We start from the raw sequence: 13,490 nt of genomic DNA on the forward strand, positions 1-13,490 counted from the left end.
TTCTATATATTTGTCATGTATTATCTTTATCTCTCTGTCTATCTTTATTTGCCTGACCTTTGATTTGTCGACCTGTTTTCTCTTTCGTTTTCTTTCTTTGATTTTCTTTTTCTTATCAGCTTACGTTTTCTTAATCGTCTCTCTCTGTCTCTCTTTCTCTTGCTCTCGCTCATTCTCTCTCTCCTCCTCCTTTTTTTTCTTCTCTTTTTGCTGCTTCTTCTTCTCCTCCTCCACCTCCACTTCCTCCTCACCCTCCCCCTCCTTCCTCCCCCTCCACCTCCACCTCCTCCCTCCACCTCTACCTCCTCCTCCCCCTCCCCCTCCCTCTCCCTCTCCACCTCCTCCTCCCTGTCCTCCACCTCCTCCTCCCTCCACCTCCAACTTCCTCCCCCCCCCCTCTACCACCTCCTCCACCTCCTCCACCTCCACCTCCCTCCTCACCCTCCACCTCCTCCGCCTCCCTCTCCCCCTCCACCTCCTTCTCCCTCTCCACCTCTACCTCCTCCCCCTCACCCCGAAGGCGCCATCGGCAGGAGCTTCTTGTGTTCTTGAGAATATGATTTACGACCTTGTTCTTGGCATCCTCTTCTTCGGGCGGGGTGCTGAGCGGACTGTAAATCATCGTGTAAGTGATATTAAGAACATGTGCAAGCATTGCGTTTCAAGCAGGTTATTTGATGGGGGGAGGGGAGAGGAGGATCGGGAGGGGGAGGGAGGTGGAGGGTGGGAAGGAGGTGGAGAGAGGGGTGGGGATGGGGAGGGTGGGAAGGAGGGAGGGAGGGTAGGAGGATGGGGTGGGGAGGGGGGGGAGGGACGTGGAGGGTGGAAGGAGGGAGGGAAGGAGGATGGGGTGGGAAGGAGGGAGGGAGGTGGAGGGTGAGAAGGAGGGAGGAGGGGCAGGGAGGGGGAGTAGGAGGAGGATGTGATAGATGGAGAGAGGGTGGAGGATGAGATGGAGAGGGAGAAGTAGAAGTAGGAAGGAGGGAGGATGGGGAAGGTGGAGGATTGGGTAGAAAGTAGGAGGGAGGAAGGAGAAAGTGGGAGGGTGGAAGATGGGAAGAGAAGGAGGATGGGGAAAGAGATGAGAAGAGAGGATGAATAAGGGAATAGGAGGGGGAAGGGAGAAAGGGAAGAAGGGTGGAGGATAGGAAGGGCAAGGGGGAGGGGGTAGGAAGGTAAGGAAGGGTAAGTGTGCGTCGAAGGACAAAAAGGAGTTTTATTTAACTAACATATATATATATATGTGTGTGTGTGTGTGTGTGTGTGTGTGTGTGTGTGTGTGTGTGTGTGTGTGTGCGTGTGTGCGTGCGCGCTTGTGCGTGTGCGTGTGCGTGTGCGTGTATAGGCGCCCTTACTGCCCTTCAAAAGGTCTTTAGGAATATTCGAAACACCCTGTTGCAACTGTCCTTTATTACTATTATTCCTTCACAGCTTACAGTGCAGTTTAACTTGTTTCTGTAACAATCAGACAATACTTCCTAAAATTATCTTTCAATAGAACATAATAGCACTGGCTTTTCACACAATAATCAAAGTTTATCAACAATATCCTTATTCTATTTGATAAATATCAATTGGCACAACACATCTACTTATTTGCAATATCCTGCCACAGCAACATGATCAAAAACATGTGAAATCTAACTCATGAAAACATTGCTTTAATATCAAATACAATAAAATTAATCGTTACTTATTTTCCAGATGCATATTGCCACACACATCCAGTGTTGCCAAATGTTCCTTATTGTACGACAATTCACAAAATATCAGAAAACAAACGCTATACATCTTTTAGCGTTTACAACCAAACCTCTGAATCTTCATAGAAATTCAACCAAATTAGTAATGTGAATGCATTTTCAAAGTCCCATCTTACATGTAATAATTTCAGTAAATTACTCATCTTAACAACAACAGTTATTATCTGAACATAATCATCTGCTATAACATTTTCCCATTCTATCATCAAAATCCTTTACATCAATTACCATCATTTTCACACAAGAGAATCAATATCGATATAGGTCGAGTCATAAAAGACTTTTCACAATTTACAGTAACACTTCTTGCTAACCCATCACCACTCTCCTTAACAGAAATGACACGACCTAATAGCCAATGACACCTGACAGTGACATTTCCCTCAACCAACATAACAATATCTCCTACAGTTAAATTTCTGCCTTTCAAAAACCACTTTCGTCTTTCCCGTTGAGTTAGTAAGTACTCCTGTTTCCACCTCTTCCAGAATAAGTCAGCTAAGTACTGAATATGATGTCATCTTCGCTTACTGTACACTTCATTTGCGTCCAATTCGTTAACACACAATGGATCTTCTTTCAATGTAAGGAGGTGATTAGGTGTTATGGGGATTAAATCATGGCAGTCACTTGAAACAGTAGATAGAGGTCTATTATTAATAACAGCTTCAACATCGCCCATCAGGGTATTTAAACCCTCATCATGCAAAATTTGCTCTTTCATAACTCCATTTAAAACTTTCCTAATGGTTCTGATTTGTCTTTCCCAAACACCACCAAAAATGAGATGCATGAGCCGGATTAAAATTCGATTCTATATTATTCAGTAAAAGGGTCTCAACTAATACGAGACTCATTCCATTCCCTCATACCTTCCTTTAATTCTCTCTCTTCTCCAACAAAGTTAAGGCCCCTATCACAATACAAAAATTTCACTTGACATCGTCTAGCTACGAATCTTCTGAGAGCAATGATAAACGAGTCTGTAGATAATGATCCTGCAATGTCTACGTGTACTGCTCTTATAGTTAAGCATGTAAATATTACACCATAATTCTTCACCTGAGAGCTTGCCTTCCTAGTATAGAATGGACCAAACAAATCTACACCAGTTGTAGTGAAAGGTGGTTGGTTGGCAGAGATCCTACCTTCTGGAAGATCTCCCATCTGTTGCTGGTACTTGCGACACTTAATACAACCTTTGATAACCCTACGCACAGCACTATTACCCTTAACTATCCAATAAAGTTCTCTAAGTCTGTGTTGTCCAAACTGGGGTGCACAACATAGATCTTAAGGGTACGTGAACAAACAAGGAACGAACACGAACACACACGCGTGCACGCACACACACACACACACACACACACACACACACACACAGAGAGAGAGAGAGAGAGAGAGAGAGAGAGAGAGAGAGAGAGAGAGAGAGAGAGAGAGAGAGAGAGAGAGAGAGAGAGAGAGAGAGAGAGAGAGAGAGAGAGAGAGAGAGAGAGAGAGAGAGAAACATCATATGTTCTATGAATCATCTTTTTTATCCGTGTCTTAAATTCGAATTTATTGACCAACACTCCTGCAATTCCATCTTTTCATAATTAGTGTATCATTTGCACTGTTTGTTTACCCATGGATACGTAACAGCCCAAGAAGATAATAAAGGGTACAATAGGCGAAAATGTTTGGACAACACTGCTCTAAGTGAACTCAAGACATGTTCACGCTCTTGGTGACCAACTCTCTCGTGACAATCTCTGATGATCATATCTGTAACATGGTGTTTACTTGGCAAAATAAATGGATGGTTGTTATCATGTCTTAATGGAGCCTTTGTAAGCCTGCCACCTACATGCAACAATTCATTAATAAAAATTGGATTCATCTTCCATATCCATTGACTTCAGAAAATCACCAACATAAAAATGGCTAAATATGGTCATTTGAACTTCTGGCAAATATTCACTTCAAAATCCTTTGCTGTTCTCTGTGGAGCAAAATTAGAACTAGGACAAGACTTTGCTGCAAATGGGGGAACAGCCATGCGATATTCACTTACAGCCTGTTCGAGATTTCCATCTGGCCACCACAAAAACCTTAAATAATCCCCATCCTTTTCTGGAACACCAACTTGAATGCAAAATGACCTTGGTGGAACCCAAATAATATCTGGACTAATGGGTTGGTCAAATCAGGACCTTAGCCTGATTCACTTCTTTTAATATACTCATAGCACAAGAACCTTTTACCTGTGACCTATCAGACACCCTGGATACACTGCCGTCAGGCCCAGAATTTAACATTTCCTTCCAATTTGATTCTCCTTCCATATTTTCGGCTGCCTTGTATACAACACTATCCTCTTTCTCTACAACTCTCTTGAAGTCAATAGATTTTGCCATAATGTCAGACATATTACATCAATACCATCAAAAGTATGCAACACAAATGGTTCCTACTTCCTTGTCAGCACTTATTTCATAATAGTAATGTTTTACTCTTAATCATATTGTAATTAATGAACTTGATCTCAATATAATATTAACCAGAACTAAACCTAGCATGTAGCATTACCCAGCCCTTGATGCTGAAACGTTGCCCACGTGTATCTTCACTAGAACAACTCACTCCTGTGGGTCTCAAAAAAACTTGCGTACCAACTCTTCTTAGTCTTGATGCTGAAGAGGTCCTGAAGTTCAAGCCTATCTTGAAATTTCTTTGAGGTTCCTAACACTCGTACATTGAAGCCCAATCTTGAAACTTGGTCTTGATGCTGTTCTCGATGTACATCTTGCCACACCCTGTAGCCAGACTTGAAACTGGAGCCAGTCTTGAAACTATGTCTTTAAACCTGAAAAAAAATATTTTTCATTAATTATTTGTTACCTTGTCTTGAAATTTAGCAACCAAGTCTTGAAACTATAAGCGTTTTAAGCAGGTGAGCGCTTGGGTAAGAATCCCTGCCTATGTGTCAAGAACTGTAGCGTTCCTTGCTTTAAACGTAATAGTCCTTGGAGAGCATAGAATGTCAAAACAACACACAACATACACATGCTTGGGTTTTAAAAGCAATAGACAAGTATTCCCACCAACAATCTCGGAGAGAGATACCTTGGGCATAAGTCGAGGGTGGAGTTTATTTCATTGGCTGTTGGCAACAGTTTGAGCGCGCATTTCAAAACAACTGACAAGGTAACATCGCATCAAGAGAGCAGAGAAGTAAATAGATCTATCCTAATATCTTAACAAATTGCAATATTTTCTCCTATATTCATGTGAAGTAAGTAATAATGACAAGAAAATAAATGTGCTAGACATCAAAGGTCATATAGTACTATGGTATTGTATTGTGTTGGGAAGGTTTTTATATATTCATATGAAGTGCCTCCAAAACAGTGACACACAATTCTGATGGGCAACCCTTGCACTCTGACGCGTTATGAAATCAAATGAACATCCCTGGATTAAAATATAGGCCTACCCATTCCCATATATCCGATTTTATGAAGTTAAATGTATGTCATCGATTACAATATCAACAGAAGAATGTTGCTAGAATTTCTCAGACTTTTTTCACTTGAATTATTCTTAATTTCATAGAATAGCAGATTTATTCTCGATTTTGAGAGACGAAGGGTTTAAAAGTAAGAGGTAAATTGTTCGTCTTACAATATATCATTTATAAGTACAACACTTTTTATTCCCATATTCTCCATTATTTCCTTTCGTTTTCTGCTAATTGCAATTTCTTTGAATATGATTTTATGGAAATTACAGAATCAGATACCGTGAAAAAAATATTTCTATGATAAAATATTATGCGGAGTTCTTGGCCAACGCCCGCATTCGAAGGATTGTAAACAGTACGGTACGCGAACGACGCTGTTGCCATGGCGACGGTCCACCGCTTGACTTAGCATGCGCAAGTCTAGCCATTGACGGGGGTCGCTTGAGAAAGCAAGCGAAATTCTTGAGGTAGCAAGATAAAGTCTTGAGATTTTAGACAAGAACTTTCCCTGCTTAAAATGGGTTTGGTCAAAGCAGGGCCTTGAAGAAGGGAACTGTTGTGGGATTCATTTTTATACTTGGCTGCACAGTGAAACAACACGTAACTGGTCTGTTTTCTGATGATGGTACACACCAAGAGGAGGAATATGTCAAACAGCTATCTTCATTGTCCTTTGTCTGTGACGCTCGCTCTGAATAACCTTTTTTCAATTACATCTGTCATGAAAGCGCAATAATCCTTATAAAATACCTCGTCACATAAAAGCTTCTTTTTTAAACCTTCCAATCTTATTTACTCTTTTGGCATTGACCTTCACCAAATTATGTCAATCCTTTTCACTATCCACTGATGCTATACAGGTTACATCATCAATATTATCCCTTTTCTGATCATTATTCACTAAAAAGTCACCTGGTTTCTTATTGTGATTTATGCCGTTTAAATGCATCCCTTAGAGAAGACTGCCTATGGAGGACTGTGGGATGTCTAACCTTGCATATTCGACAAATCCTTTTCTTGATACATTCTTTAGACATATGCCCTTTATTAAGACATCCAAAACGTAATCCTTTCTTTGATATAAATTCCAATCTTTCCTTTTCTGGTCTTTGGCTCTTCCGTTTACATTCATCCAAATTATGTGGCACACTACTAAACCAGCATTTTGGTCCTTGCTTTGTATTTTCTGTGACCTTATTACAAAATACCTTGTCAAATTCGTGCTTTAGCTTGGTCCCTAATTGGCGTCTTGAACTTATCGTCATTTTTCCCTTGGTCCCTATTTGGCATCTTAAACTAATCGTCATTCTTCCATGATTTACCTTCCCTTTGCATACCCTTAGTACTAAATAGATGCCTTCCAAATAAGGGATGAGACATTATATCAACCTCCTTATATATGAAATCTACTAAATTAAATGGAGAAGTTCTGCCTCCATATTCCAATATTAAATATATGGCACACCACTTCTCCTGCATGGTTAATGGTAGCTGCTCCACAATTTTCCTCATAATCCCGGGGTGCTCGATTTCCTTAGCTCCTTGAAGGCCTCCACACAAAGCATTACGACACCCTATAAGTGATGTAGAACTGATCACCCTCTTCCACGTCATCATCCCTCAACCTTGGCCACTCCAAGATTTTATCCACATAAGTAGTTGCTATAAGTTCTTGGTCACCATATTTCCTGTGTAATAGATACCCAGCTTCCTTATATCCTTCACCTGGTTCCATGTGAGCACAAGCCCTAACTATGTCCCTTGGTTTACCAGATATTTTGTTCTAAGATAAAATAGCTTTTCATCATCTGTAAGTCTATTACTATTAATACTGTCAAAGGATCTAATAAAAGATTTGTACTGAGTTACATCCCACTAATTTTCTGTACTTTTACCATAGGCATTAAACTCCTAAGGTTATAAGATATCAAAGTATTCATCAAATTTGCATCAGGCAATAAGTTTGCAACAGATTTACCTGTATCAGCATTAAATGGTACCTGTGATCTCTGTCATTAAATCACGATTAGAATCATGGTGTTGAGAACCCTGTTCATTTTCTTTAAATCTACATTCTGGTTCTTTAGTATTTGACTTTGGTTAAAAATCATTGGCACTTGGGTCTATCCTAGAAACTTTAACATATGACCCAATATTTGAAAGTAATTCACACTGTGATAGGTTTCCGTAGCACCCTAAATAAACCTGCAACCATGTACTGTTGCTTCAATATGTAAGCGGTATGATTTTAGTTTTTTTTCGCATCCTGACCCCCTATAGGAACCCTGTAATTGGAACGCCACATAGCCCAAGCCACGCAGGACCTCGAGACCTTGCTAACGCTCCCAAATACTCCCCCCAGCTCCGTGTGGTTGCGGAGAAAAAGTGAACTTAAGTAGGTCTCTCGTTATGATTTATGGCTTATTTATAGTTTTACGGTATGAAAGTTGTTAATATATAAACCCCTGTGGCCGGCCCCCTTGTTTCCGGTTCAGTCGGATGGGGATTGATTGTGTTTGGGGTTTTAGAGAGAGAGAAAGAGAGAAAGAGACATAACACATCAACATATTCCCAATTTCCAGCCAAAACAATAGGATCCAAAACATGTGATATCTAACTCACCAAAACATATCCTTCGGTGCTTTCCATGGCCTTAGGCACCTCTTCAAGGCAATTCCAAACTGTTCATGAGCTAAATAGTAATATTTTAAAGTGCTGACAGTATTTGTGTCTTCGTAAATGTAACGTTTAAAATGAGCAGATTTCTGGTTACTTGACAAGAGCACGGCTTCCTCCCTCCTGACGTTAAGTCTTATTTCTAAACATATAATTCCATTCAAAACAAGATATTACAGCTCTGCAATATTAGGGATTTTTATTTAAAAAATAAAGGATAATGCTGCTGTCTTAATGATATGAAAACATTGCTTTAATATCAAATACAAAAGACTGAAATCGTTACTTATTTTCCAGATGCATATATGCCACATATTTACATCCAGTGGTGCCAAATGTTCCTTATTGTACGACAATTCAAAAAATATTAGAAACACAAACGCTATATATCTTTAAGCGTTTACAACACACACACACACACACACACACACACACACACACACACACACACACACACACACACACACACACACACACACACACACACTATTATGTTTTTCTCTCTCGGAACACTCGAGTTGGAATTGCGGCATCACGAGGGTCCCACGCAGGCAGGTTTAGCCCCTCGCGAACCCGCCACGGCTCGCTCTCGCCCTCCTAACGTCGCTGCTACAGGTGAGCAATCTTGGAAATTTTCATAAAAGCTACACTCATAACACGCGAGAGTGTCGGGCCAAGAGAGATGCGCGTCGGTGCTCTAATTGCTTGCAAAAAAAATAACTTTGAATTGTCTCCGTCGGGGTTCGAACCCGTCTCTCTCTCTCTCTCTCTCTCTCTCTCTCTCTCTCTCTCTCTCTCTCTCTCTCTCTCTCTCTCTCTCTCTCTCTCTCTCTCTCTCTCTCTCTCTCTCTCTCCCTCTCCCTCTCCCTCTCTCTCTCTCTCTCTCTCTCTCTCTCTCTCTCTCTCTCTCTCTCTCTCTCTCTCTCTCTCTCTCTCTCTCTCTCTCTCTCTCTCCTCTCTCTCTCTCTCTCTCTCTCTCTCTCTCTCTCTCTCTCTCTCTCTCTCTCTCTCTCTCTCTCTCTCTCTCTCTCTCTCTCTCTCTCTCTCTCTCTCTCTCTCTCTCTCTCTCTCTCTCTCTCTCTCTCTCTCTCTCTCTCTCTCTCTCTCTCTCTCTGTCTCTCTCTCTCTCTCTCTCTTTCTCTCTCTCTCTCTCTCTCTCTCTCTCTCTCTCCCCCTTCCACTCATTTGCCCTCTGTATATCTACCTAATCCTAATCATCAATATCATTAGAATACGTATTTCAAAAATACCAATAAGTTACATAGTTTACTTACAAGTGGTATCACTTTTGTTTGCAAATCTACATTAATCTGTCGAAATTTGGGATTCGAGGAGTCAGCAGTAACATAATATATACTTCGATCGCAAATGAGCCCAACCTTCACTTCATATTTCTTAATTATGTAGCTGGATTCGGTCCCCCATACATGTTAATAAATCCATCTAATACAGTTTTCATCTCACTATTTCATGTTCTCAAGTTTATCTAACTGCATTCGTTCAGGTCACACATATTCCTCGACAACCATCCATTAAATGATGTTCGACACTAGCCAACTATATGCTGAGATCTATTTTACAAAAGTCAGAATATCTAAGAGTTGTCAATGATGATTCCTGCTGAATGTGTAAAATGCCATCCCGTTTCTTCAATTTTTCTGTACCATGAGGCATTTCTCCCCAACTCGCTACTTTTTACGACCATTTAGTGGCCATTTCTCCAATATTTGTCCCACATTAAGGGAAGTTCAATTGTTACCATGATAATAATAAGAATGAAAATAATGAAAAAGAATCATAGCATAATAGTAATCATAGTTATATACAGTAATATCAGTAATAATAATTATAATTGTTATAACAAAATATATATTAATACTAAAACTAATGAGAGTACAACGACAACAGGTTATATCGATAATGATGATAGTAATGACAATAGTGATAATAATGAAAGAAATTATAATAACTGTAATGCTAACAGTAATAAAAATCTTAATAATAATAATAATGACAGTAGTACCAATAATAAAACCATTACTATTAGTAATAAAGATAATAATAAAATTGATAATACAAAAGATATAGACAATTATAACGATGATGAAGATGGTGATGGTGATGCGATGATAATGATATTTAGAACAACAGTAATATGGTTATTGTCATCATGGTAGGGATTGTGTATACATATCATAAAAGAGAAAGCAGTATTACTTATAACGACTATAATTAAAACGATAATGATGATGCCAGTACTAAAAATGTTAATGATGATGGTCAGTCTCTGAGTATTTTCCTTCTCTCTCTCTAGATCTATTCCTCTCATTCTTTTCGAAGATTCATAATGATGCTCATGATGCGTACATCAACTATGATCACAAGGGCAATGCAGGAGAGTGAGAGAGAAAATAGAATAAAAGAGATATGGGTGGATCGAAAAGAAATCATTTGGTGATGATTGTAAATAAAGTTTGTAAACCAACTTGTAGGCTGAAGGCTTATATTAATCATTTCATAAAATCCCAGTCTTTGTTTCTCATATGAATGCAATCACATGACTACGTGAAGACTAACAGCAAAATTACGAAAACGCGCATAAACACCAACAAACAAATGGAAAAAATATAAAATCAAACGTTCCAATTCCTTCAAACTTCTTCGCATTGTAAACGACGGAGAAAGAGACAGAAACAAAAGTAGAGAGATGTATGGAAGGGAAGGTAAGCAGATAGAGATGCAAGCAGATATTCCTGCATAAAACAATAGGATATAATATCCGTCGGGGCTCAAACCCGAGTCTGTCGCGTAGGAGGCGACCGTGCTAACCACTACACCACGAAAACATATGTTATATGTAAGAGAATTATATAATAGTTTCTACGAGAACCGTTATATTACACTTATGTATGTAATGTTAAACGCCTATGTATATGTGAGTGTGCTCGCGCATGCGTATGCTTTCAACAAAAGAGTAAAATGTATTAAATGTTATTGTATGCCTATCATTGCATTGAAATATGTCCAATCTTAAAGTATTCCAAGGTCGCCATTTTTTTTTTTTTTTTTTTGAATAGCTGGCCCGACAGCATCTATTTCCAGGAAAATGAAAAAAGAGCTAAAATCCTGAATCTTTTCTTATGCTAATTTCCCGCCGATATCGTGACGTCCGCAAAAGAAATAGCGAAAGAAAAATACAAATCAATTTGTGTATGATTCACCGTGTATGGTATATTTTCTCCTGTCTTAAAAAAAAAAAAAAAAAAAAAAAAAAGAATGAAATATATTTGGCGGAAATACCTTGCTCTCATGTTTCATGTCACGCCTATTGTCCATCATGGATATATTTGATTTTGGTTTCCAGAATAACAAATTCTGGTTGAAAGAATTCTTTGTCTTTTAGTAAAACAGAATTTCACTTCCTCCAGGTGGGGCTGGAACTGATACATTCCTTTACTTCTGATCTTTGGAAGCTGGGGATTTCCTTCATTATCTTGCCTTGCTATTGACTTGTTATATTATATTATATTATATTGACTTGCCCGCTATTCAATAAAAAATAATCTGTGGCCTAAGCATTAAGATAACGAGAACTTCTTGAAAAAAATTATATATATTCATATATATATATATATATATATATATATATATATATATATATATATATGTATATGTATATGAAATGCTTGTTTTTTTCTCTCTCTCTCTTTTGTACTCATTTTGTTGGCATGTCCACTGCTGTTACCATTATCATTATTATCAATACTTTCCACAGACCTCCAGATCGACAGTACCATTAGAATACGTATTTCGAAATTGCCAGAAGGCCAAATAGTTTATTTACAGGGGCTACCACTCTCGTTTGCAAGTCTACAGTTATTTGTCGAAATTTGTGGTTAATAGAGTCAGCAGTAATAAGTTATTTACATATCCCTCGATCACAAATGACAATCTTTATTTCATATAGATTACAAATACCGTCTACTGGTTTCATCTACTTTGACGATTATCATGGCATGCTTTTTAAATAAAATCAGCTCGTGATATGAACGAGTCGAACTTTGAGTAAAGAATTATGGTTTTATCGGTCTTAGCTCACGATTTTAATGCTTTTTCCCAAAGGCTTGATTTGTTTTCAACTGTTTTTTTTAAGGTTTTCATTGATCATTGTTAGTAAAATTATTTTATTGTACAGGGGAAAGTGAAAGGAATATATGTATATATACAAATCTTTGTATGTATATATATCTTTATGCATATATGTATATCTATATGTATCTATATATGTATATATGTATATCTTTGTGTATATATGTATATCTTTGTGTATATATGTATGTATGTCAGTGAGTATGTATGCATAGATTTATATAGATATATATGTATGCATGTTTTTGAATATTTACTTACCTACCTATCAACATGTGTGTGATGATTGCTAGTTTATTTAAAGGTCAGCTCATTTGTTCATTATCAGTAACGCAATAAAACCAGGAATTCAAATTGGAATTCCTTTGTCAAAGACCAACCGTGTGCTCGGCGAGAGGCTGCCCGAAATAAGAGTAAGATAAATAAATAAGAGTAAGATAAATAAGAGATAAGAAATCAGCTTAGCCTGTTCCGTGGACATGGCAGACCTTTGGCCATGATGCAGGTTTGGCCACCGCGTATCTTTGGACACCATGCAACTTCGGGCAGTTTTGCAGCTTTGGGTATGGCGAATCATTGGCATCTATGCAATATTTACTTGCCATGCAACTTTGGCTATCCCGTATATTTGGCTTCCGTGTACCTTTGAAACAGCTGATGCTAAGGGACCAAGTGTGAGTGATAATAATACTGCAAATGTTGAATAAAGAACTATTTTTTCGGGTGAATTCCCCATGGACCAGGGGCTCCGAAACTGAGGGCCACGGGGTACTTTCTGGGTCCCTTGGAGCATTAAGAAAATTATGTCGTCGAATCAAAATGAAATTGATCTCACAGTTCCTATAATTATCTTACATATCAATAATTTGGAATCTATAAAGTATTCTTGTCCTATAACTACTGACATCATTAAACTATTCATTCCTTGCAATAACTGAATCTGAAAAGATGGCAGTCGCATGATTATTGTGTTGATAAAGGGGAGCCACGGTCTTGCAGACTATAAGACTTGTTCAGTTGCCATTATCAACTTTAAATAATAAGCGGGAAAACTAAGTCTAACGACACACAATGACACCATTATCATCCTAAAATAGAATACAAAAACCTATCTCTGCTGACAAGTCCAGGCTCATCCCCCTCTCCATTCTCCGCACTCACGAGGACCTGCCTGACGAGCCTGAGCCTGCGGCGGGTTTGTCGTCCGGCGTTCTCTCAGCCAGTCACTCGGCAGGAGGTGGAGAGACGAAGGAGGGGAGTAGGGGAAAAGGGGGGGGGGGGGTGCACGGTACATGAGACCAATAGAGGTGACGTTTTTACTAGTGCGTTGTATTCGATATCTTTAGTAAAAAAAAATAATTATAATAAATAAATAATAATAATACATAATAATAATAAAG

General features: G+C 38.8%; 1 protein-coding gene across 1 annotated transcript; it reads right to left on the bottom strand.

The window, feature by feature from the left end:
- Window positions 1–1,395: 1,395 nt before the first annotated feature.
- Window positions 1,396–11,277, bottom strand: LOC138866098 (uncharacterized). The gene is made up of 4 exons (XM_070137984.1): window positions 11,242–11,277; window positions 8,228–8,282; window positions 7,888–8,083; window positions 1,396–4,608 (listed from the first exon to the last, which is right to left on the bottom strand). The coding sequence occupies exons 1-4, from the start codon at window positions 11,275–11,277 to the stop codon at window positions 4,485–4,487; spliced, it is 411 nt and encodes a 136-aa protein (XP_069994085.1). The 3' UTR covers window positions 1,396–4,484.
- Between the last annotated feature and the right edge of the window lie 2,213 nt (window positions 11,278–13,490).

The sequence above is a fragment of the Penaeus vannamei genome, chromosome 24 (assembly GCF_042767895.1).
Source record: "Penaeus vannamei isolate JL-2024 chromosome 24, ASM4276789v1, whole genome shotgun sequence".
NCBI lineage: Eukaryota > Metazoa > Arthropoda > Malacostraca > Decapoda > Penaeidae > Penaeus > Penaeus vannamei.